At 53.0% G+C, this 26,304-nt stretch overlaps 9 protein-coding genes across 9 annotated transcripts; 4 read left to right on the top strand and 5 right to left on the bottom strand.

The window, feature by feature from the left end:
- Positions 1-86: 86 nt before the first annotated feature.
- LTS14_002297 (uncharacterized protein) lies at positions 87-1,616 on the top strand (the record flags this gene model as incomplete). Its single annotated transcript, XM_064835003.1, has 3 exons — positions 87-200; positions 334-1,566; positions 1,599-1,616. 3 exons carry the CDS (start codon positions 87-89, stop codon positions 1,614-1,616), a joined length of 1,365 nt encoding a protein of 454 aa, XP_064697874.1.
- A 294-nt stretch (positions 1,617-1,910) lies between these two features.
- Positions 1,911-4,664, bottom strand: LTS14_002296 (uncharacterized protein; the record flags this gene model as incomplete). The annotated part of the gene is made up of 2 exons (XM_064835002.1): positions 1,911-3,914; positions 3,966-4,664. The coding sequence occupies 2 exons, from the start codon at positions 4,662-4,664 to the stop codon at positions 1,911-1,913; spliced, it is 2,703 nt and encodes a 900-aa protein (XP_064697873.1).
- Positions 4,665-8,070: 3,406 nt separating this feature from the next.
- Positions 8,071-9,972, top strand: LTS14_002295 (uncharacterized protein; the record flags this gene model as incomplete). Its single annotated transcript, XM_064835001.1, has 5 exons — positions 8,071-8,200; positions 8,253-8,997; positions 9,062-9,135; positions 9,222-9,337; positions 9,397-9,972. The coding sequence occupies 5 exons, from the start codon at positions 8,071-8,073 to the stop codon at positions 9,970-9,972; spliced, it is 1,641 nt and encodes a 546-aa protein (XP_064697872.1).
- Positions 9,973-11,286: 1,314 nt separating this feature from the next.
- On the bottom strand, positions 11,287-12,963 carry LTS14_002294 (uncharacterized protein; the record flags this gene model as incomplete). Its single annotated transcript, XM_064835000.1, has 2 exons — positions 11,287-12,765; positions 12,820-12,963. 2 exons carry the CDS (start codon positions 12,961-12,963, stop codon positions 11,287-11,289), a joined length of 1,623 nt encoding a protein of 540 aa, XP_064697871.1.
- Positions 12,964-15,475: 2,512 nt separating this feature from the next.
- LTS14_002293 (uncharacterized protein) lies at positions 15,476-16,699 on the bottom strand (the record flags this gene model as incomplete). Its single annotated transcript, XM_064834999.1, has 1 exon — positions 15,476-16,699. One exon carries the CDS (start codon positions 16,697-16,699, stop codon positions 15,476-15,478), a length of 1,224 nt encoding a protein of 407 aa, XP_064697870.1.
- Positions 16,700-16,951: 252 nt separating this feature from the next.
- On the top strand, positions 16,952-17,650 carry GIR2 (the record flags this gene model as incomplete). Its single annotated transcript, XM_064834998.1, has 1 exon — positions 16,952-17,650. One exon carries the CDS (start codon positions 16,952-16,954, stop codon positions 17,648-17,650), a length of 699 nt encoding a protein of 232 aa, XP_064697869.1.
- Positions 17,651-17,842: 192 nt separating this feature from the next.
- Positions 17,843-18,328, bottom strand: LTS14_002291 (uncharacterized protein; the record flags this gene model as incomplete). Its single annotated transcript, XM_064834997.1, has 1 exon — positions 17,843-18,328. One exon carries the CDS (start codon positions 18,326-18,328, stop codon positions 17,843-17,845), a length of 486 nt encoding a protein of 161 aa, XP_064697868.1.
- A 2,555-nt stretch (positions 18,329-20,883) lies between these two features.
- On the top strand, positions 20,884-22,904 carry LTS14_002290 (uncharacterized protein; the record flags this gene model as incomplete). Its single annotated transcript, XM_064834996.1, has 6 exons — positions 20,884-21,068; positions 21,129-21,516; positions 21,567-21,688; positions 21,741-22,153; positions 22,209-22,419; positions 22,475-22,904. 6 exons carry the CDS (start codon positions 20,884-20,886, stop codon positions 22,902-22,904), a joined length of 1,749 nt encoding a protein of 582 aa, XP_064697867.1.
- A 373-nt stretch (positions 22,905-23,277) lies between these two features.
- Positions 23,278-25,879, bottom strand: LTS14_002289 (uncharacterized protein; the record flags this gene model as incomplete). Its single annotated transcript, XM_064834995.1, has 4 exons — positions 23,278-23,583; positions 23,630-23,776; positions 23,835-25,242; positions 25,272-25,879. The coding sequence occupies 4 exons, from the start codon at positions 25,877-25,879 to the stop codon at positions 23,278-23,280; spliced, it is 2,469 nt and encodes an 822-aa protein (XP_064697866.1).
- Positions 25,880-26,304: the final 425 nt, after the last annotated feature.

The raw sequence follows: 26,304 nt of genomic DNA, 5'->3' as shown, positions 1-26,304 counted from the left end.
AAAGGATTGACAGCACTCTTTCAGGCCATCAGCTTACAAGTGTGAAGACTTCTGCCACAGCATGATGATTACCGTCCTCCCGCAACATGGACTACCTCATTCGCCTCGTGCAAATGCATGAGACATTTCGCAAGCCCGAACTCGATGCACTTGCAGATCTCGCTGGGCTGGACGTCCAGTGGCTGTCATACTCACTAGCTGTAAGTCAGTCGTAGAGGCGAAGAGCGAGCAATGCGACTGCTCTTCCGCCGACAGGTAGGTATGGCTGTCCTCTTTCGCTCTTCGTCTCTTCTGTACAGATCTCGATCGTAGTGATGCTGACGGTATACCTAGTCGCCTTTTGCAATCGTTCGCTTTCCGCCAGGGATCGATACAACTGTAGCTGCTAGGACCTTGATATCACGCTCATTACTATGTAACGCCATCTACGAGCTCTGGGGCACAGGAACGGACTACACCACCCTGCATGCAGACATTCGCCACCGCACCGAATTTCTATGGCCTCACTACCGTGATGTCTCCTTTCGCTTCGAACTGGACTCCTTCCATGGCAGCCGCACAACAGCCGAGCAGCGCAGCATCATCGAGACATTCGCGTACATGGACTTCCAAGGCCCAATCGTGATGAACAGACCAGACCATCAGTTCCGTGTCTTCGAGGACTCGGAGCTTATAGGCACGACACCACATGCTCTACATCTCGGTCGTCTAGTAGCTACAAGTGGAAGGAAGGCGATGAACATGTATAATCTCAAGAAACGGAGATATATTGCCACGACATCTATGGATGCAGAACTCTCCCTCATCACTGCAAACCTGGCACAAGCAGGGCCTGGCAGGATAGCTTACGATCCATTCGTCGGCACCGGCTCATTCCCTCTAGCATGTGCACACTTTGGATCTATGGTCTTTGGTAGCGATCTCGATGGACGGTGCATCCGCGGCAAAGGCGACAAGACCGTGCAGAGTAACTTTGAGCAGTACGGTACTTCTACCTTGTATCTGGGAGGATTAGTCGCCGACATCACAAACACACCACTTCGCGAGGAGCGGCTCCTGAACTGCGTTGTCTGTGATCCACCCTACGGTGTGCGGGAAGGTCTGAAGGTGCTAGGGAGCAACAGAGCTGTACTTCAGGATGTCGTCTATCTGGCTGATGGTAAGCAAGCACATCTTCAGCCCAATTACATACCACCGAAAAAGCCTTATAGCTTTTTAAGAATGCTGGACGATATTCTAGACTTTTCTGCCACGAGACTAGTAGATGGAGGACGATTGTGTATGTGGATGCCCGTCGCCGGGGCTGTAGACCTGGACGACCACTCCGAGGCGCAGGCTGTCAAGGATGCCGAGTATGAGATTCCACGGCATCCGGCCTTAGAGCTCGTTGCGGTGTGTACGCAGGACTTCAATAAGTGGTCTCGACGACTCTTGACATATCGGCGGGCGCCAGGCGAGTCTGTGGATGAGGACGCAATGCTTGCGTATCAAGCGCAGAGGCTGACGGTCGCTAATATGGAGGACGACGGAAAGAAAGCCGATGATTTGAACGCTTTTCGGCGCAAGGTGAGTCCTCACCATCACCAAATGATCGCCAGGTCGTCGCTGACGTGTAACAGTACTTCCAAGGCTTCAAAAATGCTACCGTCTGATGTTCGTCATACCGAAGACCAGGAACGCTGGCTCAATTCACCCCAAGTATCGATATCTAGCTTACAATGTGTCTAAGTATACAGCTACTCATACATTACCGCACATCCAAGTCGTCAGCGTAAACATAATGCTACAGATATGTCGTCCTAAATGCATCGGTCGGGAAGCGTAGTCTATTGGAACAATGTATTGACAACAAAGTCGTCGTGGATCGTGTGCATCGAAATTGAATGATGCAGAGGAGCAGCAGGCTGCACCTACCCAAAAGCACCATCCAGAATCCTCTTAGCTTGGTCCAGCCTCCTTCTCAGCACTTCGCTCTCATGCCCTCCCTCCTGCCCACTTTGCAGCTTGTGCACGACCGCGCGCAAGCTCTCGACCACACCAAACAGCACAGCCTTATCCTTCAAGCCTAACCCTCTTCCTTCCGGACTGAGGAGCGCTTGGACAGCAGTGGTAGCAGGATCTTGCACGAATGCCATAGGCGACATGGGCGGACTTGTGACAATGTTGCGGCTCATCTTTTTCGCCCGCTCGCTGTTCGAACGATTGGGAAGACCGATTCCCGAATCGGCTCGTTCGGAAAGGGTGTCTGCGGCTGGTCTATCGGGTCGCTTGATCGCAGTGCTGGGACGGGAGTTCGGCTGGGAGTTGGAGCGTGTACCTGGTGGTTCGGGCCATGCCAATTTGCTTATGCGGCCGTCATCGTTGCCTTCGTCTGCAGTGGCGAAGGTTGCGACAGTACTTATACTGTCATTTGACAGGGAACGCTGATGCAAGCTCCGCTCGATCGCCCTCAGTCTCTCAGGCGTCTCCGGCGTTGGTGGCGGGTAGAGGCCAGATTCCGGGTTGAATTCGTCGTCCTCGTCCTGTCCGGCTGGAGGAGCCCTCGCGGTCTCAGTGGATGAAGCCTCACTCTCATCTGAAGTCGAGCTGCGACGGCCGTTGCGGTAGCTGCCCATTGCACTATGGAGGAAAAAGTGCTCGTAATCAAATGCATCGTCTCGGTCTTCGTGGGCCACTGCTGCCGACAGCTCAATTTCCGCGTCTTCATATACACTCTCGGATTCTCCCCTGTCTTGTGTGTCACCGTTCGCGACATACGAGTCGGACTGTTCTTGTAGTAGATATGAGCTTTCGTCCTTTGCTCCAGGTGAAGCTTGAGCATAAACATATAGCCCAGGGTCTACCGGCGAGTCGTGTGCATCTCTCTGTTGGTGGTGCGAGTACCGATTCGTCGCAGCCTGCACTATAGCCGTACCGCTTGTCGTACGCTTATGGCGGTTTCCATAAGTTTCAGGCATGCCATCGTCCTGTCCTGTTGCCTGATCATGCTCGTCAGGTGCGATGGCATGGTCCCGTGCTGGCTCCGCCACAGAAGCTCGCTGCGCAAAAGCATTCCTACTCCCCGTGAAAGCACCCATGGCATCCCAAACTTTCTTCAACGAATTCGACCTAACAGGACTATTGTTCGCCGAGACCTGACCAACACCAGCATTCGTGTCTCGAACCGGATTCCCATAAGTCTGCGATTGCGTATAGAAGAACTCAGGTGGGCTCGCCACAGCGTTATTGAACGGCGAAGCATTACGCAAACTTTGCATGCTCTGCCTCCTGAGACTATCCTCCCGCGCTCGTTCCTTCAGAGTGGAGATCTTGCCTTTCAGACTACTCATCTGCTCTCGCAAGTCCTCGGTCCGGGAAGCTGGTCGTAGGATACCCAACCCATCCTGCTGCTGACTGTCAGGAGGGATGCTATTTCGCACCGAAGGCGACTGATGCGAGCCATCGTCTTCCACCAGAACGCCGAGATTCGGATCAGGAGAAGCTCTGGCATGCAAGGGGCTGTCTCGTCCGGTATGACGAATACCACTGCTTCCAAGAGAGTCGTAACTTCTGCTATTGCGAAGACTGGGCGTCCACGATCCTTCGCTGGTCCGAATTGGTATTCTGCCGCTTCTTGTCACAACTTTATCATTACCTAGGGCTGTGTATGGTCGTTCCGGGAGCTCTGTATCGCTCATACCACGCGCATGACCATGATATTCTCGACCCATTGTCGGTGAGCTAGCTTGAGCGTGTAGTCTCCGAAGTGGCTGCTGCGGACTTGAAGGATTGTACAGATTGCCACCCGGTGCATAGCGAGTTCTCTCAATGCCAGTCGCATGATGTGCTGATCCTAAAGAGGTTGCTCGCTTCAAATTTGCTGCGGTCAAAGGTGCGACAAGATCGCGAGCACCACGAAGATTGCCTTCCATGAGCTAAGCAAATGTTAGCATGCGCCACATCATCTCCATGACCATCGCACTCACATTCAGCCTCTTCTTGGCATTGGCCAGGATCTGCTCAGCCCTTCTGCTCAGTATTGCCGAGTTGTGCTCATCCTCTTCCTGCTGCCGTCTTTGCGCATCCAGTCCTCCCTCAATGCTGACACTATATCCATACTTCTGCGGTGCCGGACTCTCACTATCGTACATCTCATCGTCCGTCGTCACGCCGTCCGGGAGCTCGTACTTTGCGAGGAAGCTAGGTATGCCAGCCATGTCTTCGCTGTTGAAAGAGGACCTGCTCAGGCTCAAGCGCGGTTCTTCAGGAGTTTGCTCTGGGGCCAAATTACCGACGTCCATGAGGATTGGGGAGGAGCCAAAAGCGGGATGGTAGTCGGAGGCATAGCTGGACGGCGAAGGGACGCTGCGTGGGATTTGCGATTGCGCCTGCTGTTGCGACATATTCGTACTGCTGCTCGTGCGACTCCTCAGCAGTAACATCTTCCTACTCATCAGGCCCCTCTTCTCCTTCTTTCGCGCCGGTGTGGTTTGCGCATTCTGCTGGTCAGGCCGGCGCAGATAGCTTGGACTGGGTGGACCTTCGATCGTATTCCCGGACGATGGCGGAGAAGGGACCTCGAGGTCAGCCGGTAAAACCATCTCGGGATTGGTCAAGGTCGGGGACGGAATGCCTGGCAATGGCTTCTCGGACAAAAAGTCTTGAAGGCTCATGGCAGGTGCCATGTTTTGTTCCACCCGGGCTTCTCCAGGACGGACCGTATGCAGCGAGATGCAGGCTAAGATGAGGACCGGCTGCAGGCTGACCGCACCACCAACCAGTCTTTCCGTCCTTTGAGCGTTTACGATCGTGCAGCTAGACAGGGGCCTGCGTTGTCGCTGAGCTGCAAAGTCGATCGTTCATTGTTGCGGTGTCATGTTTGGAGCATTGTAGAAGCTCACCAGTGACACGGGGGTCCTTCTCGAATCAAGCTTGTGCACTTTCCAGCTATTCCATTCACGCTGTCCAAATTGCGCGCGCAGATAGAGAGTTCAGCCTTGGTGAGGAACAGGCATAGCGCGCCCCAAAAGCGTTGTCTGTAGCGCATGGGGGCGTCGGCTGACCCCTGTCAAGACGGTTTTGAGTTGTGCTATGCGACAATCTCCGCCGTTCCTGAGAGCATGATCATTGATCTTGACGAGGATTTTGCCAAATATTTCATCTCGTCGTCAAAGAATGCTTCGATGAGGGCTGTACTATCAGGCTCGTCAATCAATCCCACAATCTCACACGAGGCGTCGCGCCAGCGCCGCCATGGAATTGACTTGCACACACGAGTGTCAACGCAGAAATTGTCGAGCTCTGGACATGTTCTAGCGTTCGGAAAAGCGACTGCTGCTGATGCGAGTGGATCCTCTTGCCAGCAGGAGACCAGCCGCTCTGAAAACTTGAGACAGCGGCCAAAGGCTGTCTATGAGCCTGTTTCTACAGGTTGGTTATATACTTCTAGGTTGGTTTTTCGCCTAGAGATGTGCAGAGATATGATGATGAGCCTGAGCCGCGACTGGCAGCACAAGGCGTACCAAGCAGACCTATTACGATGCACCAAGGGGGAAATTGTTCGCGGCAAACTCAGGCCTACTTGCAGAGACGATTGACAGCGAGCGGTATTGATGTAGGATATATGCCAGGCGAGCAGTATATGAGCTACCTCGGCGGCTTTACCATCGCTAGACTCGCCCTCCGCACTCGAAGCCTCGCTCCCACCTCCTCGCACACTCGCTTACTCTTCGAACTTCACTATGGGTTATATCTGACGTGAGGATGAACGGACCAGTCCTTTCATACATCGCCATTAGCAGAGGATCACCAAGCAGCACGTCGCCGGTCCTAAGCTCCTAAGCTCGTCTTGGCATAGCGGATGAAGGAGTGTACCCAGGAGCGCGAGGCCTCTGAATATGTTGTCGCGTACAGCGTGTCACAGCATGGCTCGCATGCCTTTCCCGGCGGAGCGCTTCTGTCATATTCACGTCTATCAGGCAGTCCTGTATCTGAGCCTTTTCCAAAGATATCGATACGGACCAGCGTGGTCAGAAAGTCTACTGTTGACCTTAGAAGAGCCGTTTCATATCGCTGCAGATCTTCCAATATGGCGCCTTCACCTACCCGAGAAGCAGATCGAGACTGAAGAGTCCCCAAAAGGAGACTCTCGCAATCTCTGTATACACTCGCCAAGAACCTAAAGGCCCTCCTTGGTGGCTTCAAAGGCGTCCGTCTCGTAGGAGAGACGCACGAGGTTTCACCGTGCCTACCAAGCCGAGGATCGCATGCTGAATCTCCAGATCACATCGTATGGCCGTTCCTCGTCCGGCTTTGAGCTTCTGGCACGACGAGGGCAAGTCACTCCACGGCTACCCTTTTGTTCCGCTTTCGAAACTCATGGCTTCTTCCCTCTTCTCACCCACACCTCTTCTTGCCTGTCATCATCGTGTCTGATCTCCGTTTGCCACACACCTAGCTGGTACGATCCGCGATCACTCAATCCAGTATGCAAGTCAAATGCCCACCCATGACCTGGACACGTGATCCCAGCACTCAGCACGATCCCAAAGTCCTCGATATCGTATATGCTCCCTCGGGATAATGGATAGTTGCGGTGCGGGCAGCAATGATCTACAGCGTGTAGCTTACCACGATAGCGGAACACGAGCACCTGAGGTTCGATACCGATGGTGTCTTGGGCTTCGTCTGGGGTCAGCTCGGACGCGGATCTGCTGTCGACATGGTTGGAAGCGAGCTTGAGGATCTTGCAGGGCGGTGGCTCATCCACATCGATGGCGGAGGGTCGCAATTTGGTCTTGCGATTGCTGTTGCTGTTATTGCTGGCAGGATCGATATTATGAAAGGTAGAGGCCATGCCAACATGAACCCAACCATCAGATGTAGGAGAAGCCATATACCGACCTCGAGTGTCAGTCAGTGAATCTGTCTTACGGTTCACGAGACCTGTTTTCCAGACAAGAAATTCATCGTGGCGCCTATGGGACCGTTCCAGAGCTTCTACCGTGGGTATTGCATTGCAAAGCTGTAGAGCAGGAATGGTGGGATTTGAGGTTGTGAGTAGGGTCAATGACTGACGTACAGTACGCCGTACACGGCTTTTGGTCGGCACTGCTTTACGGCTTTCCCGTGCTCACTACTCCTCGACAAGAAGATATTGAAGCGACGAGTGTCCATCATCTTGCCTTGTGTTCAGGCTGGTGCAAGGCCTTCGAGGTGTACGCTCAGTCGCTGATGCTTACAAAGACGGTGTTCGCTAGTTGGGGAACGGACCAAGACCGATGCGAAGCGCGATTCAGGCACGATGCAGAAGCAGATCGTAAATACGAATCAAGCAGTGATGCCGGACGAATGCCTGTCGGGTGAGGTTATGGGAGCAGGAGCCTCTGAGCACCAAGCTTGATCAACTCGTCGTGGAAACCACCAGATGACGGACACTTCGCTGGTGAGAGTAGCGACAGGATGAAGCTTTCACGTACTTGGTGGCAGCTTGCTATTCGTGCCCAAGGCTATCAGGTATACCGTCGAAGGTTCCATAAGGCCCTTGGCGACGTGCTCTTGTCGCTGCTTGTTTCATAGCTTCGTCGTGCTCAAGACATACCAAGTCTTGGCGATCGGCACGGCGGCGTTGGTCAAGCATCCTAGCCGCGGAGGAGACGTCAACGGCGTCGCATGTCTAACTCAGTGCATCCGTACCGCCAATGGCGATGCAGGCACCGAGCATGAAGTCTTGCCCACGTTGTTCAGCCTCACCTCTGCGTTGACAGTAAGCAATGGTTCCTGCACGAATCCATTGCTTTTCCATAAGCTTACCGGATCAAGCTACGCTCAATGCATCGTAGCGCTCCACGTGCGCAGGGCGTGACCTCCGAGTCGTGTACCGGTGAGCGATATGACGTCTCGTTGCTGTCGTATCCGATCCAGCAGATGCGCAACAAAAACAACTGCCTCTTCCAGTCTTGAGATCGAGGCCCATGCGAGAGCACAGGCAGTCATGACGATGGCCGGACCGCGCATACAAAGGTGCAGAAGCCTGCCCTGAGTCGTCATCTTTGATTGAGCACTCGATTCCTGTACGACAACACACTCAAGATGCTCTTCAATCTCTCCAAGGTCGCCGGCTTGGCGCTGGTGATTGACGCCGCCTCCGCTGCAGCTATCACCGTCTCCGCCTCCAAGGACGCTGGCTCGACTTCATCGGACATCTTTCCTCCCAAGAGCAGTAAGTCGCGGGTGCACTACCTGATGTTGTGCAAGATGCTAATCGCTTTCAGCGAGTGTCAACAGCAAGCAATTCCCCGGTGAGGATGTCGTTGGCTTTCCTGGCCCAACTCCAACGGGTGAAGAGGCTGCTGCTGCCCAGACAGCTCCTCTCTACCCATATAACACCGGCCCAGCCAAGTCCTTCCCGCTGGTCGCCCCGCAGCCTAAAGGTTCGTCTGCTTTCGATGGCAACTTCGACATCACCAAATACTGGGGCAATCTCAGTCCTTGGTACTCGGTCTCGTCAGCCGATTATGGCCTTCCCGATGCCAGCCCCTTGATTCCGGAAGGTTGCACCATCAACCAGATGCTACTGCTGTACCGCCACGGTGCTCGTTACCCTACAAGCGGCGCCGCACCGTCCACATTTTCCGCCAAGGTCGCAAATGCCACTAAAGTTGGCTTCAGCGTCACGGGCGAACTCAGCTTCTTAGCGGACTGGACATACAAACTCGGCGCTGAGCTACTGACACCCTTCGGCCGTAGCCAGAATTTCCAGCTTGGTGTTGAGTACCGTCAGCTCTATGGCGAGCTCCTCAACAACTTCACTGCTCAGGGTGCCCTTCCAGTCTTCCGCACCGAGTCTCAGGACCGTATGGTCAAGACTGCGGAGAACTTCGCTGCAGGCTTCTTTGGTGTCCCGGAGTACCTAAATCAGGTTAACATTGAGATTTTGGTCGAGAACTCGACCGTAAACAACTCGGGCGCTCCATATGATGTCTGCCCCAATTCCAACATTGCCAGTCGTGGAAGCATGTAAGTGTGATAGACTGAGTCATTGCCCCACAATTTGCCTGGCTCACACTGACAACTTTTGAAGCGGAAGCACGGTCGCTGCTCTCTTTGCCCAGAACGCCTTTAATGCCACCCTGGCTAGATTGAACTCTGAGGCATGTTCCTATACCGTTCCATTTAATCAAGGCTCTCGATCCTGACTGTCCATCTTTAGGTGTCTGGCAACCTCACCTTCACTCCTACAGACGCCATTGCTGTGCTCCAGCTTTGCTCGTACGAGACGGACGCCCTCGGCTACTCTGCTTTCTGCCCACTCTTCACTAAGCAGGACTTCGAGAACTACGAGTACTACTACGACTTGGTAAGCTACCGAATACTTTCGCACTGCCACGTGGCTACATCTGCTAACAATGATTAAAGTCTTTCTACTACAACAACGGCCCCGGAGGCCCAGTTTCGGCCGCACAGGGCAAGGGCTATCTGGAGGAGTGGATCGCTCGGTTCAATCACACCGTCCCACCAGCGAACTCTGCTTTGAATGAGACCTTCGACAACTCTTCGACCTACTTCCCGCTCAACCAGTCCATCTATGCCGATGCCACCCACGAGGTCGTCGTCCTCGATGTCCTGACTGCGTTCAACTTGACTGCTCTATTCGATGGTCCAGCTCTAAACTATACCCTCGGCAACGAGGGCCTCAACACCTTCGTCGCCAGCAAGCTCGTGCCCTTCGCCACCCACTTCACCACTCAGATCATGACCTGCCCGGCAAGGAATCAGACCAAGCAGATTCGCTTCATCGTCAACGATGCGGTTGTTCCAGTCTCGAACTCGCACGCGGGCTGCCCAGTCGACCCCGACGGGCTCTGCGGATTTGACACCATGGTCGGCGTCTTGTCAAAGCGCGCTGCCGAGATTGACTATAACTACGACTGCTTCGCCAACTATACTGCGAAGCCGGGTGTGAACTATAACGGCCGTGCTCCTCGTTCATAGGAATGGTCCGAGCATCAATATGTAATGTAATATGAAAAAGGATGTATATATGGCTATATGACGAGTCAACGCTGAAATCATGATTGGAAGCATATCACCTTCATTAGATATGTGGATGCTTGCATTACCGTTCAGTGTGGTCCTGATTCTGCTACTTGCCAATGTTGGTTGTAGCATCCGACATGGGCTCCACCATTTTCGATAGCATGCCCATCTAGCTCGTGGCTCCCGAGAACATTTGCCTCGCTGTACAGCATGGCTTGACATCTTGGCTTACACGGCGCTGCACTTTTTGAGAATCTCGACCCACTTGTGCTTGTCACTGGTCGCCAGCCGGCTTACGGATTAATGGGTCCACGGCACAGTCATGCATAGCTGAAGACTTGCTATGTTTGCCAAAAGTCACGAGACGGGAGGATGGATAGCTCCTCACATCGTCGATTGAATTGTTGTTATTCAGACTCGCCGTATTGACAGCCAAAAATATCGCAATGGAGCGGGCATGGGTGACTGGCTACGGTGCACTAGATACGGCGCGAAGAGTAGCCTGTGCTCTCCTCGAAGTGCTTATCGCACACAATGACTGGTCATTCTGTAAGAATGGCCATCACAACGTCTGTCTGAAGGACATCAAGCACGACCATCCAGCTTCGTGATATGCCAATTGATCCAGAACGTAATATTATGTGCATGTCCCGATTCTTATTTGATTCCGAACCAACGCGGAGTCTTGATAGAATACGGTCGGGAAATGGAGGGATGATTAGAGGGTGATGTTGAGCGGGACGTCAAACCCGCCGCCGGAAGTGCCACCGCGGACATTCTGCGCCACAACAAGGATTAATGCGAGGACCTCCTCACGACACTACTGCACCTCACCTTCTGCAAACTCGCTGCGAGCCCATCAGTATCAGCCCCTGGGATCGATCTGACATCAGCTATGCACATATCGCCAAGTACAGAGTTCGCGACAGTGCGAGAAGCAGAATCACTGGCTCGTGCGACAAGGAGATATGCAGGTGTCCGTGTGCGACATGAGATACAATGCCTTTGTATGGAAGACTGATGTTTCGCCACTCTGCACGCTGCAATTCCCGGACAGCTCTGAATGAAGAGGAGAACGAGAACGAGACTTGTTGCCCGTGATGCTAAGTAGTGAAGAAAGAAATAGTCCCACAATTCTGATGTCTGGACGGGCGTCCGCATATTATCAGTACGATGAATCTAATGAACGAAAACGATGGCCACTCCATATCAACCGAACCTATCTTCGTACTATCATAGCCATCTTTGTCCACGCATTCACTGGCCTGCTCATTGCATACCCTCACCCACACTCCACGACGTCGGCATCCCATTCGCATCCACTGGACCAGTCGTCTCACCCTGGCTATAGAACAACCCAGTCAGGTCATCATTAGCCATATCACCAATCGCTTCACCAAAATGATCGACTACCACAGCAGCTCCATCATTCTTCCTAAAATCCGCTTCGAGATTGGGATCGATGGCTGTTTGTGGCTGGGCAGCAGCTTGCAGATAAGCTTGATGCTCAGCATAGGCTTGTTGGGTGGTGAGCTGTTGCTCAGGCTGGATCGGATTCTGAACATATGGTGCAGCGGAGTACGATGGCTGCGGTGTGTGGGACGTGGTGTGCTGTGGGTACATCGGCTGGCCGTAGGCATTCGTTGCATACTGCTGCATGGCTGGCGTGCTGGTGCGAGAAGTATTGACGAAGAGTTCTTCAGCCGTCATACCGCCTGGAAGACCGTACCCGCCAACACTTTGCTGGTGCTGTGCCTGATGTTGTGGCTGCTGTTGGTGCTGTTGAGGCATAGGTATGCGCACACCTCGGATATCCTGGACATATGGGAACTGAGGATGCTGGTATGTTGCTTGCTGGATGTAGCCGCCGGTCTGGGGGTTGTAGATGAGACCTTGGTGATCGTAGGCGACGTTGCTTGGTAGTGGTCGTCCGGGATTGGCATACTGGTACTGGCTCTGCTCATTTCCGGACGGGATCTGCTGCGCAAAGTATGGATGGGAGTCGAAACCATATGTTGCGTTCAACGGCACCATATCTGCCTGCGCTGCCGCCTGTTGTGCTGCTGCTCGCCTGGATCGTGTCCTTGCACCTCCGGCATGATACTCACCATCCGGATCCATGTCCAGGTTCGATGCGACTTCATCACCCTCGTCGTCAGTCATATCACCCTTTCGCCGCTTGTTGGACTTCGACGGAGAGAACTTATACTCCGGGTGAGCTTTGGCATGATTCTCACGCTCGATGCGCGCCCACTCCTCGAATTGCTGTCGCACTTCAGTCGGCTCCATTGGCCAGCTCTCACCACTCACACTGGAGACGACTTGATGATTGTTCTGCGTACACCAGGCTTTGGTACGCTCAGCATAGCAAGATCGATATAGCATGAAGCTGTTCATCGGCCGAGTGACATAGCCATTGCGCCTCTCGACCTCAGCGCGACGTGTCTCTGCCGAACGATGCACCCACTCGTCCATGTCCTTCAGAGGCACGGAGAGGTCTTTGGTCAGGACTGAAAGAGGAGCTGTGATCTTGGGCATCTTGGACTTGTCGACTTTGGACTTCTTGTCCTTCTTGGTGCGGGCGGCTGGTGACTTACTGATGCGGCCATTGTCGAAGGGTGAGTCGGTGCGCCCACGTGTGGAGCGACCCGAACGTGTTCGTACGCCCTCGCTGGCTGTGTTGCTGCGTGGTGTAGGTGGGTTGTGGTAGTATGCTGGTGAGTCGCCGTATGGAGTGTAGCCGTCGTGCTGTGAGGCCGTCAGTAAATGTTCTGGTTCAGATCGTGCTTGCTGCTGACTGACATGGATACCCAATCCTTTGCCGTCGTCCTGATAAGGAGGGAACTGCTCAGTCGACACCACCGCAGCGTTATGCTGAGCGATCGCTTCAAGGCCGAAGTCATCCTCTGGAGACGGACCATGCTGGATAACAGTTGTAGAAGTCATTGTTGTCGTTGATCTTGTCCCGGACTCCGCATATGACGAAAGGCTGCAAGCTTCTGTGACTGAGCGAACAGAAAGCCGCTGGCTCTACGAAGGTGTATTCTTTTACTTGCTGCCAGCCTGCATGTCTTGTAAGCATGATCGCCATTGCTATCGGATTGCCTCGCCGGCTTACATCCTGCCGTTTGTTCGCAGCACGCACATGTGCATGAATGCCCGGTACGAGCATTGCATGCTGCTATGCATGGTCGACATGGATTGTATACCGCCATGAAGGGATGAGTATAATGCGTACCTTGTGCGACTATCCGCGGTAGGCGTTTACTTTGTCGGACGCCCGCCTGCCAACTTCTTTGGGGGCTCTCACAAACAATCGGCTATGCGTGTAAGCCCAATGGCTCGTCTCTGCTGGTTTTTGCAACGGCGTTGTCTGGCGAACGAGGTCTTTGTTTCGCTTTGGTACACGAGTGTAAAGAAAAGTGTGTGTTGGGGCCAAGGGGCTCAGCAGAAAGACAAGAAGGACGTTCAGGAGGAAGTCACACAAGGTTCTTCCTTTGTGCGAGCAGGCTTGAGTAGTCTTGTATGAACTTTGCTGACTGACTGCAGTTGGAAAGGTTAGCTATGCTACGCGGCTGCAAGCGCAATAGGCACTGTCAAGATTCGACTGAAGACGGTCAATCGATTTGTGTGGCCTTCACCGCATCCGTCTTGTCTCGAGCCCAGGCCCGCTGGTGAGTCTCAATTTTGCCGCTTTCGGAAAGAGACCGATTTCTGCTCTGCCCGACGTCAACAGTATACAGGACTCATATCTGCTTGAGGTATACGACGACGGTGCCTTCGCCAGTCTCGGCAGCTTCATCGTGATAGACGTTGGTGCCGTGACAGAAGTATACTATGCCTTCCCGAAAAGGTTATGGCGTTTCCACCCGCCAGAGCTTGGAGGAAGCACGGCGATCCGCGCCACAGGCCGCTTCCGGGCACGAAACTGGGTACGTCGTCTGGCACGTTCACAGGTTCTGCTCATGCGGGTTGCTAGGCGGGTATGCTATTGCGACAAGATCCACTTCCTCGCGGCTGTGATAGCGGCACGCTTCCTTACCCTGTAGTCATCTGAGGGACTAAGGAAGCTTGATAAGCAGGTGTAAGTTGACAACGTCTCGTCAAGCTGGTGTGAGTACGATTTGAGCTTACACACATGCCTGAACATTCCTGAGTACACATTCGGCCCTATCTCGATTCCTGTCTCTGTCTCAGTTCGATACGCTCCGCTTCTGCACACGACTGGCATATGCGGCTCACGAGACGGTCGCGCAAGAACATCGCACAGTTCCTGCGCGGCGTCTGCGAACGTAGCGTGATCGCAGCGAGCAGCCGACGGGCACCTGCGTCTTCTGATCCAGAGGACCGGTATTACTGGTCACGCGAAACGGCCCCCCAGCGTCCCTTTGCACGATGATCATTCATTGCAGTGCAGTTGCAGTATCATGATTTGCTGGTGTCCATAACGAATCGAGGGGCGAAAATGTTTCAGGCTCTCGGCATAAACTAGTCGCTCGAGCAATGTCTGCAGAGCAGCCCAACATACTCCGGAGCCCTGTGGTCTTAGTGCACGGCAGGACCTGCAGCTCACACCAAGCTGCACCGCAAGCCTTTTCAGACAAGCACATGCAAGCATGAGGCTCAATGGTTGCTTTCGGCGACACTGTACCGCCGTATTCCAAAGCTAAGGGGTCAACGGCCATACCAGAGACCTGCGAGCGGGGAATTCTTGCGGCTGCTACCGGTTCGCACACCCACTGGAATGTACGCTAGTACTTTTGCGCTCAGCCCTGTGCCACCACACCCTGTCTCGAAGATGAGCGCTGGGTCCAATCGATCGGGCGTGTTTCGTGGGCAACGGAAATGGCTGCCACCAGTCCGGCTGCAGTTACCTGGTAGAAATATCTCGAATCGGTGAAATTTGATTGGCTACTTATGGTAGATGCTTCGAGGCTCTGAGTAAGGGTGGTGGGCATTGTGCACGGCACCTCACCATCTGCGTGTTCATGATCGCCCAGCCTGACACGCGCCACACCTGACGCCGTACTCGAGTCGTCATCCCTCGCAGTCATAGTACGGTAGCCCCCGAATCTTATTCTCCACCAAGGTCTGCCAGCTGCCTCGTCCACAAAGTTTGCACAAACCACCGTGAATCAGAACTGGGCAGTGATTACTCTAAAGAACGATAGTGAGCAGCCCAGCTGTCATGCAGAACCTTCTCCACAAGCTCCACAACTCGAACACTGGTTCAAAGTCCAGATAGCGTAACTTCCGAAACTCAATCTACCGCGCGGCGGCAAACAAGCGAGAGCTGCCTGAAGATATAAGAGCCCTTCGAGTGGCACATCGGCATGAGTGCTCTTTCTGGCGACCTTTCACATTTGTATCAAACGGACCACCCTCGAAGTATGACCGCAGTAGAGCCTCTTGACAAAATCACCAATTGGAGGAAAGCAAATCGCCATGAGATAGTAGCTCACAAGTCTTTCATCTCGTCATCCTCATCCACGGCTTCCTCATCAGCACCATCCTCGATTCCGTCCCATTCTTCCCACTCATCATCAGCTCCACCTTCGGCTACTTTCTCTTCCGGACCAAGTAGCTTGTCAAGAGCAGCCACGATCTCGTCGGCATGCTCGAGAAGGCGATCATCTTCATAGTCGAGCTGATTGTACAGCTTCAGCGCCATATTCAACCAGTTACGGCTTCCCCTGAGCGCAACTTCGGCAGTATCAAATTTCGATGCATCTGTCATTGAGTGGCTGTTGGCAGCTGATCTCATCTTCTCCGCCACTAGATATTGGCACCACCCGCCAAGATACCATGCTTCAACGCTCTGGTCGTCGTCCTGCACTAATCGCTGCAAGACGTGCATCGCATCCGTCTCCATTTCAGCTTCCATGAGCAGTCTGGCCAACGATATGCGTGTTGGGAAGTCTGGTACGGCCGGGTCCTCAGGGTCGAGATCTCTCCAGATCTGGAGCGAGCGTGACAACGCTGCTTGTGCGTCGTCTTTGCGATCTTGTGACAATCTGACAGAAGCCAAAGTCTGCAGCACTTCCGGACTGGTTTCGTCCTCCACGGTCATGGCCTCCATGACTAAATTCTCGCATCGTGCTTCTGCATCGTCCTCCCAGGACAAGTCAGTCATGTAGACCTCCACCATACCACACAGCGCATTAGCTAGCTTCCTCTTCTTCTCCACACGTAACATCAGAAGTGCTTCCTCGTCTAAGCCATTCATCTGGCCACCTTCCACAGCGGCAATCTCGTGCTGTAAGGCGGTGACACCCATCTCGAACCACTGCACACTCACTTGACCGCCTTCCTCGCACAGCTGAGCGAGCCATAGAAACTTCTCAGCGCCACCACCCATGCTCTCTGGCACTTTGCCATCCGGGTCAAGTTTGACCGCTTCCTCGAAATAAATGCGTGCTTCATCGATGGCACCGAGCTCGACATTGATCTCGCCGAGAAGGTTCAGCGCTGGTAGGGCTTCTGCCACGGAGCTGTTCTGCACTTGCTTCCATAGCTGCTCTGCTTTCTTCAACGCCTCGTCCGGTGATGACTGTTCGAGAAGATCAAGTGCAGTGGCGTATAGTTGCTCTGGCGTCTCCTTTGGTCGAGCCTGTCCATTGGCCATGGCTTTCGACGACTTGAGCGATTGTTTTGCTTGCTTGGTTGTCTTCGTCTTCGCCATGTCCTGTAGGTATGTGGAGTCGGACTATGCCTGCATGTTGATAGAAGTCTCTTACTGTCCAGCAATTTCTTGAAATATTTCGCAGAACTTTCGGCTCTCATTCACCAATATCGATACCACTTCTGACTAAGCAATGTGGCATTTCGCGAGGCATTGATCAAACAAATGTTGGCTTTCCTGGCTGATTTAAGAAATGCACTTCTTTCGGACAAGGTGTACTAGCAGTCCTTGCTGGTAGTCTGCGCTGCGAAGATGGGTCGAGATGAGCAGAGGGAGGAGCGAGAGGTGCTCGACTCCATCTTTCCGGACGAAATACAGGACATTTCGGAGACAGAATACAGGGTATCGATTACCTTGGATGTGAAGAAGGGCGAAGAGGATGACGAAGATCCGGTGATCATACTAAGTGTACGGTACCCGGATGCATACCCAGACGAGGCACCAGCACTGGACATTACAGCACCTCCAAATGCGCCAAAGTATGCCCACCTTGATGTGCAAGTAGACAAGGCACGTTTACTGGGGTCACTCGGGCCTACAATCGAGGAGAGCATGGGGATGGCGATGGTGTTCACCCTGGTCAGCACATTGAAGGACTCTGCAGAATTGCTTGTGAGCGAGAGGCAGCAAGCAATCCAAGCTCTCTTGGACATTGAATCCGCCAAGGCAGAGGCGGAGGAGAATAGGAAGTTCGAGGGCGAGAAGGTCACTCGTGAGACGTTCCTAGCGTGGCGTGACAAATTCAAGCAGGAAATGGCGGACGAGGCTGCTAGAAAGCAAGCAGAGGCTGAAGCCGAGGAGAAGAAGAAGCGTGGGAAGGCGGAGGAGAAGAAATTGAGTGGAAAGCAACTCTGGGAACGAGGTCTGGCTGGTAAGGTCATGGACGAGGACGAAGAGGAAGATGGAGATGACGCGCTAGAAGGCATGCAGAAATTAAAGGTCGATGGATGAGTGTCGTTGTGGTTCAGAGCAAAAGCCTCGTACGCTAAAGCGGGCCTTTATGACCGCCAAAGCCCAGTATGACAGCCTCAGCGAGATGAGCTTGCAAGCGATGTCCACCAACTCACGAGCTCACTGGTGAAACGACCAACACAACTTGACGCTCAACCAAGAATGGCCAAAACCAAAGAATCGTTCACCCACTTAACTGCACGACCGCTGGATATTCTTCAACTTCTTACACTGCGCGCATTGGACCGTTGCCGTTCGCACACGGCCAGGTTTGACCAGATGAGCGTACTCGGCCATCATCGCCACGACAGGATTGCACAACGCAGTCTCGCCAATTTTCTGCCTGTGCTTCACCGCAAGATCTTCAATTGCACAGCTGCAGATCTTATCCGGAATGATGCTGAGATCCTGCAGGTTGAGATGCCCATCGCTTGTGCGCATAATGGTGAACTTGGCAGTCTCATGGTAGGACGGGGAAGGCTGTTCGCCGTCAAAGCCAAAATCACGTCTTCTGTGGTGTACCTTGATCCTCTGGATATGTTTCAAGTCGGGCCCAGCAAGGTCAATCCAGTCTGCTTTTTTACCGGACCGAAGAATGCTATCGGTCAAGCAGAAGGTGTTCTGGCCGTAGTTCAGTGGTAGTCCTGCTTCGCGGAGACGTCGTGTCGCTTGAGGCATTGTGGAGGACTGGGATGAATGAGCACTCTTCCGTCGGTGGAGACCATGACGGGCGAGCCGTAGGCCAGGGCCCAAGTGTAGACACTGTTCAGTAGTTCTTTCGGCAGCTTGAACAGAGTTGTTGCTTGGTGGTCTTCTTCCATCGCATAATCGTGTTGCTTCTGCTCCTGTTTGTAGCCTTTGTTGATGTGTTCGACCATTGTGTGTGAACGGAGTAATAATGAATCGTCAGACGGTAATGATTGAGTTCTGCCGGAAAAGGGGTATCATATACGACAGTGGATTTTGCTATGGCTGTTACAAGCATTGTGCCGTTGGTAAGGCAAGCTTTATGGCATTTCTGTTTGTAGGCGTGATGGTCATGGTCAGGTGCCGATGTCAGAAAGGGGCATCATCGTGAAGTGAGCTTGCCAGATGTACTAATCCCAGCTCTGCAAAAGGCAATGGTCGTTCCTTGCTGCATCGAGATGCTAATACTGACTTCATCCATGTCGTAATTCTCTCCACCAATCGTGAATCAGGTCGACTCATATATACATGTGGTTAGCATATCATGACTTTGCTCGCAGTAATCATAGCATGACTCCTTCTCCATGTCTACAACATGCTATTGCATAGCTGTCAGCTCTTGTCCCTCGAGGGCTGCCTTCTTGTAGCGCTCTCGATTCGGCTATCGTACGAATGATCATCTATAGTGCTTGTTCCCGACTCGCCATCTTCACATCACCATTCAGTACACGCAAGTATCAACCGTCGAGCTATATCTGCTGTGGTCCGTCCTAGATCATTGGATTCTAGCCAGGCCAGCTGCACGAGAGCGTCTGATCGCAATGGACAAGCACTTTCGTTGACGGTGACGTGGGAAGCTTGTGGACCCGCTCATTGAGTAATGAGATGTTGTGTGGAGAGCACGAATCAAGGTTGCGGAGCGTTCGCAGGCATTCCCTAAACGATGTGGATTCGACATTGCCACTTAGCAGTAAATGTGAGAGGCAAATGCATCATCAAGATGGTCTCCCTTTCAGGGCTGGACATCCGAGATGACCTGTCTCCTGCTCGCTGCCAAGTTCGAGTGCCAAAATGTAGTAGAGGCAAGAGTTGTGATACCAAGAGTGGCAAGGCTCAAGTTTCGACTTCGCGTGAAGTCAAGATGAGCATACAAGCCTTGAACTCAATCTTTCATGCTTCGATCGCCTTGGTTTGACCTCTGTTCGGCATTGTCATTGGGGACCTCGACTCCCGTGACAGTGATGCAGCCTATTACATTGCCGCACCTGTTCGCCGCAGGTACCAAGTTTCAGTCTGCGCAGTCATTTGGCTCGTATGGAGTCGCAATGTGGCGGACCACGTACGCTGATCGCCTTCGTCTCTTCGCGCAGAGATCAATTGGCCAACATCTGTTCTCGGCCCGCAAGACGGCCAGAGCAAAATAGCCTTATCATCGGACTTGACATGCTCAACGACGGAGTCTAGTCCAGGAGAGGTGAACATCCAGCTTACGTATCGCTTGCCGTTCACCTTTTGGATGAGTGAGACTAGACGAGAAGTAGGTTAAATAACGTCGCAGCAAGAGTTGTATGAAGAAATTAACTTAGCCCTACGCAGAGTCGAGACTTCTCCAAGCAGCCTCACATCCTTCGGTAGCCTGGATGTAACCTCCCAGCGGCGTGGTTCGGGACCTCGCCTATATATACCTTGTCCAATGGACGGTAGCGGCCTCGAAGCGCGGTGCAGACCCACTCGTATCAACGTTGGTGAAGATAACGTCCGTCTACTCACCCCTATAACAATCTTAATTATCTAACGCAAGGCTGCATCGGTTTGCATCGGCCTATCTTCTGCATGCAGGGAGCCGGGTTGATGCGGCGCCATGTGTCGTGCCTTCCGCAAGCGAAGAGTTGTTATTCACTCTATCAGACGAGTCAAGCAAGTAGACTTTCGATCGCCACAGTACAGCAGCCGATGGCGAACGAGAACGATGAATGGAGAGCCTAGAACGAATCTCCACATCGCGTCAGGTCTCGATCGGGCAGTTCGTTATCGCGGCTAGCCTTCCTCCCGCCGGAGGATGCTCGGCGTCCCCGCATCGTATGGGAGCCGTGTGGAGAGCCAACCCAAAGGCAGTGTGCGCGTGAGCAGACTTACGTAACAAACATGAAGTTTGTGTGCAACTCGTCGCGTAAGAAATGCTTTGGAATCCGCGTGGTCGTACTCTTTGCTGCCTCGAATCAATTTAGGGCCGACTCGTTCACTAGCCGCAAAAGATAGCAGAGCGTAAAAAGCGATTGGCTGTTAGAAAGATAAGAACGTCGGAGGAAGGTGCATAACACGGTTAGTGCGCCAAGCTGCATTAGCGAGTGACGGCTAGTGAAGTTGGAGGGTTACCTCGTCGAACGATAAGCCCGGATCCTTTGAGCTCGTGCTTATTACTTTAAGTTGCGCACTCCCTCGCCTTGAAGCTGCGCTTGCTCACCACTGCAGCACCACGTGTACGGGTATTCCACGCCAATACCTTCGCGCTCAAACGTAATCCGTCCTTGCGACCGCCAGCAAAGATGAACGGCGACATGGGGGAGAAGGGCCACAGTGGGCTGCCCGGGTACGAGGTTGACACATCGCTTGCAGCCCACGCGAAGGGCCGACAGCTCAGCCTCGACCGCGAAGATATCGCCATGGTGCAAGCGGACCAGAATGAGCTGAAACGGTCGTTGAAGGGTCGCCACATGCAGATGATTGCCATGTAAGTTCTTCCCAGAACATCTCAATTGCATGGCTTGGAGTGCTGACGAGACATGCGCAGTGGCGGCGCCATTGGTGCAGGTCTGTTCGTGGGCTCCGGCTCAGCCTTCACGACTGGAGGACCAGCATCCGTCATCATCGGCTTCACCCTCGTCGGTATTATGATCTACTTCATGATGCAAGCTCTCGCCGAGTTGGCTGTGATGTACCCAGTTAACGGCGCTTTCACCATGTACATCTGCCGCTTCGTCGATCCTTCGTGGGGTTTCGCCTGTGGTGTAGAATACGCCATCAGTTGGTTGACAGTCCTGCCTTTCGAGATCTCCGCCGCCTGCAACATCATTAACTACTGGCCGGGAGCAAACGGCATCAACAATGCCGCATGGATTACGCCTCTGCTTGTCGCCTTGGTCGTGATCCAGTTCTTCGGCGTCAAAGGATACGGCGAGGTGAGTTTGCCCGAGCCTGCGTTCCGCCGGTCAAACCTGACAGATTGTAGGTCGAATTCGTCTTGAGCGCGATGAAGGTCATCGCTTGTATCGGCTTCATGATCCTCGGCATTATAATCAATTGCGGTGGTGTTCCGACCGATCCTAGAGGCTATATCGGAAATACGTATTTGTAAGTCTGATCTCAGAAACAGCCATGTGACGGGACTGACCTCGATCTGCAGCAAGGAACCTTACAGCAATGCCGGCTTCCTGAACGGCTTTCACGGCTTCTGCAGCGTGTTCGTGACCGCTGCTTTCGCCTACACTGGCACCGAGCTTACTGGTCTGGCCGCTGCCGAGACCGCCAACCCGAAGAAGGAGATTCCGAGAGCCTCCAACCAAGTGGTCTGGCGTATCGCCATCTTCTACATCGTCAATCTCGCTCTCGTCGGTCTGGTTCTTCCCGCCAACAGCCCTCTTTACGACAGTACGGGATCATCCTCGCATCGTTCACCTTTCGTGCTTGCGATCAAGGCTGCCAGCATCCCAGTACTCCCATCGATCTTCAATGCTGTCATCCTCATCTCTGTCATGAGTGTAGCCAACTCGTGCACTTTCGGATCCACGCGCACACTCCAAGCTTTGGCTGCCAACGGTACGTGTGATGCCTCCTTTCACGAGGTCATTGGTGCTAATATTATTTGTTGCAGGTATGGGTCCAAAGATTGCCGCCTACGTCGACAGGAAAGGTCGCCCCTTGGTCGTTGTAGGTCTCCAGCTCCTCTTCGGCCTGTTGGCCTACATAAACCTGGCCAAGAATGGCGGCACTATCTTCAACTGGCTCCTGTCCTTGTCCGGTATCACCGTACTGTTCGTCTTTGGTAGCATCGGCGTTGCCCACATTCGTTTCCGCATGGCGTGGTAAGTTTAGAACCTCGAAGTGTAATAATCAAATCAACCATTAACGGCTGTGTAGGGCGTATAATGGTCACTCTGTGGACGAGCTACCGTTCAAAGCGATCGCCGGTGTCTACGGCTCCTGGATCTGTGTGCTGATTTGCTTCCTCGCCTTGGTTGCCCAATTCTACGTTGCCCTCTACCCAGTTGGCGGACCAAATCTCTCGGCTGAGGGCTTTTTCCTCGCATACCTGGCTGGACCTCTTCTCGTCTTCCTGTACCTCGGCTGGAAGATCTACAGCTGGTTCGCTGTTCCTGCTCATCGCCCACTATACATCAAGATCAAGGACATCGACATCTACAGCGGGATGAGGCAAGAGCAGTCCATGATTAGTGGTGTGGATGTCACTCCAGACCAGAGGCGTGCTAGTCTCACGGAGATGCATGATGGAGAAAAGAAGAAGGGCCCCATGGGTTGGGTGATGTCGGGTGTGAGAAACATTATCTAAGCGGTTGTGGTATCCATAATTCCTACCCGTCCGTAGGGCGCGACATGTACAGGGCGTGTGCACGTTCGTTCATGTGAGCACGCTTGCACTTGCCAAGATGTGTCAGAGGATTATGAGCTCCACATCTGACTCAGATAATTCATACAACTACACCAATCAACGTTTCAATGATCACACATCACACCAACCAAAGCTGCTTCTTCTGCCGCTCACACAGGCTTTTGTACATCAGATCCTCAAAACCCCGACCTACGCCGAATCATGCTTTCAGGTCAATACCATCGCAACGAACATACGTGAAAGACGGATGGATAGTACGACACCTCTCTCTGTCTCTTCCCCCCCTCCTCCAGCTTACCTCCAACCTCCAGACTTATTGCCTATCCAACATCTCTACCGCTACATCCGCCTTCATCTGCTCAGTCTTCAGGTCAATCTCAACGAAGCCTGGGTCGCTGATTTCATGTACTTGCTTCATACGCTCCGTGGCCGTACTTCTGTTATAGAAGAGTGCGCTGTAGATCTTTTGGAAGTTCGGGCCTCCAATGTGGCCAGGATAACGTGGACCCATCAGAGTGTCTTGGCGCGTGAAGGAGCACTCCAACCCACATACCCAGCAACGTTGACACTTGTCGGACCCTGTTACGGCATAGCACTGTTTGACCTTTCCTTTGACGTACTATGAGAATATTAGCATGGAAACATAACCAGAGTATGTGACTTACATCTTCTGATGTTGCACAGCGATCACACTTGACACGCTGCCTAGCACTGAGGTTCAGACTCTTGTTATTGCTGGCCTGTTTGACTTCGGCAGCCAGTCTCTCCAGAATCGGCTTACTCTTGCTGAAAGCTGTCCCGATGTTGGTGAGCTTAGCATCGTTCATTATTACCCCTCCCTGATTGGTGATTAAGCACTGGGCTCGGTACCTTTGTCACTTCCATCACTCTCCGAGTCGTGACAGTTTGATGGAAGAAATCAAACTTCATATCGACAACCGAGGCGAGGCGCGGCGCGGCGAAAGGCGGAGGAGGAGACTGCATTTCCTGCCGCTGAAGATGGTGCTTGAGTGCGATGACGCTCGAAAGCAGCCCGACGCCACCCTGAATCGTGTTGTCGATGGCATAGCCTTGGCTGCGAACGTTCCGGCTGAACCACTGACCTTTTGTCTGCCAGAATATGGTGATACCGACACCAAGTGCTTCCTCCCAGTTCGACCAGCCCCCAGCAAGAGGAAGTGCAGCGTATGGGCAAGCATGCAGACCCTTGTCCATGATCTCGATCTGCACCCAGACCTTCTCTCCCAGCGATGGTTCTTGGATGTCATCGTTTACCGTCAATGTTACCGTTTCTGACACCTCTCCTCTGGCTTTGGCGAAAGAGAACAACATTTTTTGGTTCCCGTTCTTTGCAATTGTGATCGGAGCTCGGCGAAAGACGCAACGATCATTCAGCTTAGTCCTAGACCAGAGAACACTTTCGTAGTCGGGGAGAGCTGACTCTCTACCAATAGGCTGAAGTGTGTTGAGCCCATCTTGACAATCGAATGGATTTTGGCCAAGCCCAACCCACCCTGACTTCTCAAACGACCTCTCCGCAATCGCGTTCAGAACTCTCGAGTTGTGTGAGAAGCTCGAAGCTTTGACAGCCTCTTGTTGAACTTCTGACTGCAACCCAGTAATGTCCACGGTCTTGGTCAACTGTGACGCCTTTGTCATCTTGAGCAACAAGATCTTGACTTGTTCGATCAGGTCCAGCTTCAGACGGTCGTCTGGAAACATCGTTGTGCTAGAACCTCTACCATCTTTGTAGAGCATGACGGTGTCGACTTCATCTGCTGCACGAAAGACATCGTAATGGGTTGAATAGTAGCTGGGCTTCTTCTTGGTTTTTGGGTCACTCAAGTGAGAAATTGTTCTGTGGGCCACGTCAATGGACTGTCCGCCGTAGTGATACGGCTTATGGCCCTGACGAGGCCCTTCTGTGAAGCCATGACACAGCTGTAGGTAGACTGCAGCGAGCTTGTCTGACTTCTGCACCTTGGGGCAAGCATTGCGAATGTCAAGCATCGTGATCTTCTTCTTCGTCTTGACGGCATTGTCATATAATTTGACAAGCTTGTCTGGCGTGCCTTTGTAAATCATGATAGCTAGAGATTGGCGCTTCGGGTCGTTGTCCAGTAGCTTCCAATACCTCGGATTCTTCTCGTCGACGAGAGCACGGTCTTCGTACATTGTTTCGAGTAGTGTGAGTAGTTGTCTTCGGTAGTCCCACCCCTCAATTTTGCCAAAGGTGCTGCTGAATTTTCCACCTCGTGCGAGTCTCCAGCCACTACCGCTGTGGTGTTCAGTGTCCACGAGCCATACTGCCCGCCAAACTCAAGACGATCTGCCGTGACGTGACCGGTACCACCATTGTGGCCCATCACACGAACCTTCACCCGCCATCCACGAGCATCAATACTCTCCACAACTCCATATGAAGCCTCCTCCAGCCTGAATCCATTGTCGTTATACCGCTGGACGCATCTGAATGTGCGGCCAACAGCATCGGCGGGCGCCCCAAACTGAAGCCATTTACACGCCACTTCGATCGTCTTCCCGTCCTTGTCGCGGATCTTGATGACAGTCTCGTTCTGACCTTGCGAAACCACCTTGCCGATTGTGTTCATGGCCACCCTGCTACCATCTGTGGCGGTGCAGTTCTCTCGAATGAAGGCAAAGCGGCCGATTGGGTGAGGCGGCGCACCAAAGTCCACGCATCTTAGATCGACAATCTTGTGATGCTGCTGGCCTTTGATGAGTACGCCTATGTGAAAAGGAACATTAGGGGTAGTAGTAATGCGGCCTGTGTCATTGACCCGAACGTAGTCTGTCTGTGTTGAACTGCGCTTGTAGCTTGAAGCCGTGTGGAGAAAAACCTTTCGACCCATAAGGTCGTCGGGGATGACCACTTTCCGGGACAAATTCTGCATCGCGAAGGTGTCGGGACCGCTGTGCAAAGGTTGCTGTTGTTGTTTTGTTGGCAATGCAAGCTGTGGATATGTGTATGGCAGAGAAGGGATGAGGATGTTGTGTGTTCGGAAGATGTTTTGACAGGACCTGTCTTGTTCTTAAATATCGAGAGATGTTTGCTGCGCACTCACAGGTTACCAAGAAGTGTTTGCAAGAACCGCACATTCAGCACATGAATTGGTTCACGTTCCATTGACATGTGCATTCACGAGCTCTATAGCAAGCCAAACACTCACTGAACCCTGCACAGTACCGACTGTTGCATGCATCCTCCACTAGAGCACCCAAAGCATACCTGCCTTACCACATTCATCATTTGCCAGATCATGGCTTTGCTCAGATGTGCTTGTCATGCAACAATGATGTTCGTTGGGAAAGCAATCTG

This window comes from Recurvomyces mirabilis (assembly GCF_035927965.1).
Source record: "Recurvomyces mirabilis strain CCFEE 5264 chromosome Unknown scaffold_4, whole genome shotgun sequence".
Lineage (NCBI taxonomy): Eukaryota > Fungi > Ascomycota > Dothideomycetes > Mycosphaerellales > Teratosphaeriaceae > Recurvomyces > Recurvomyces mirabilis.
The sequence above is the reverse complement of the archived record's forward strand: the minus strand, read 5'-3'. Positions and strand labels throughout refer to the sequence as shown.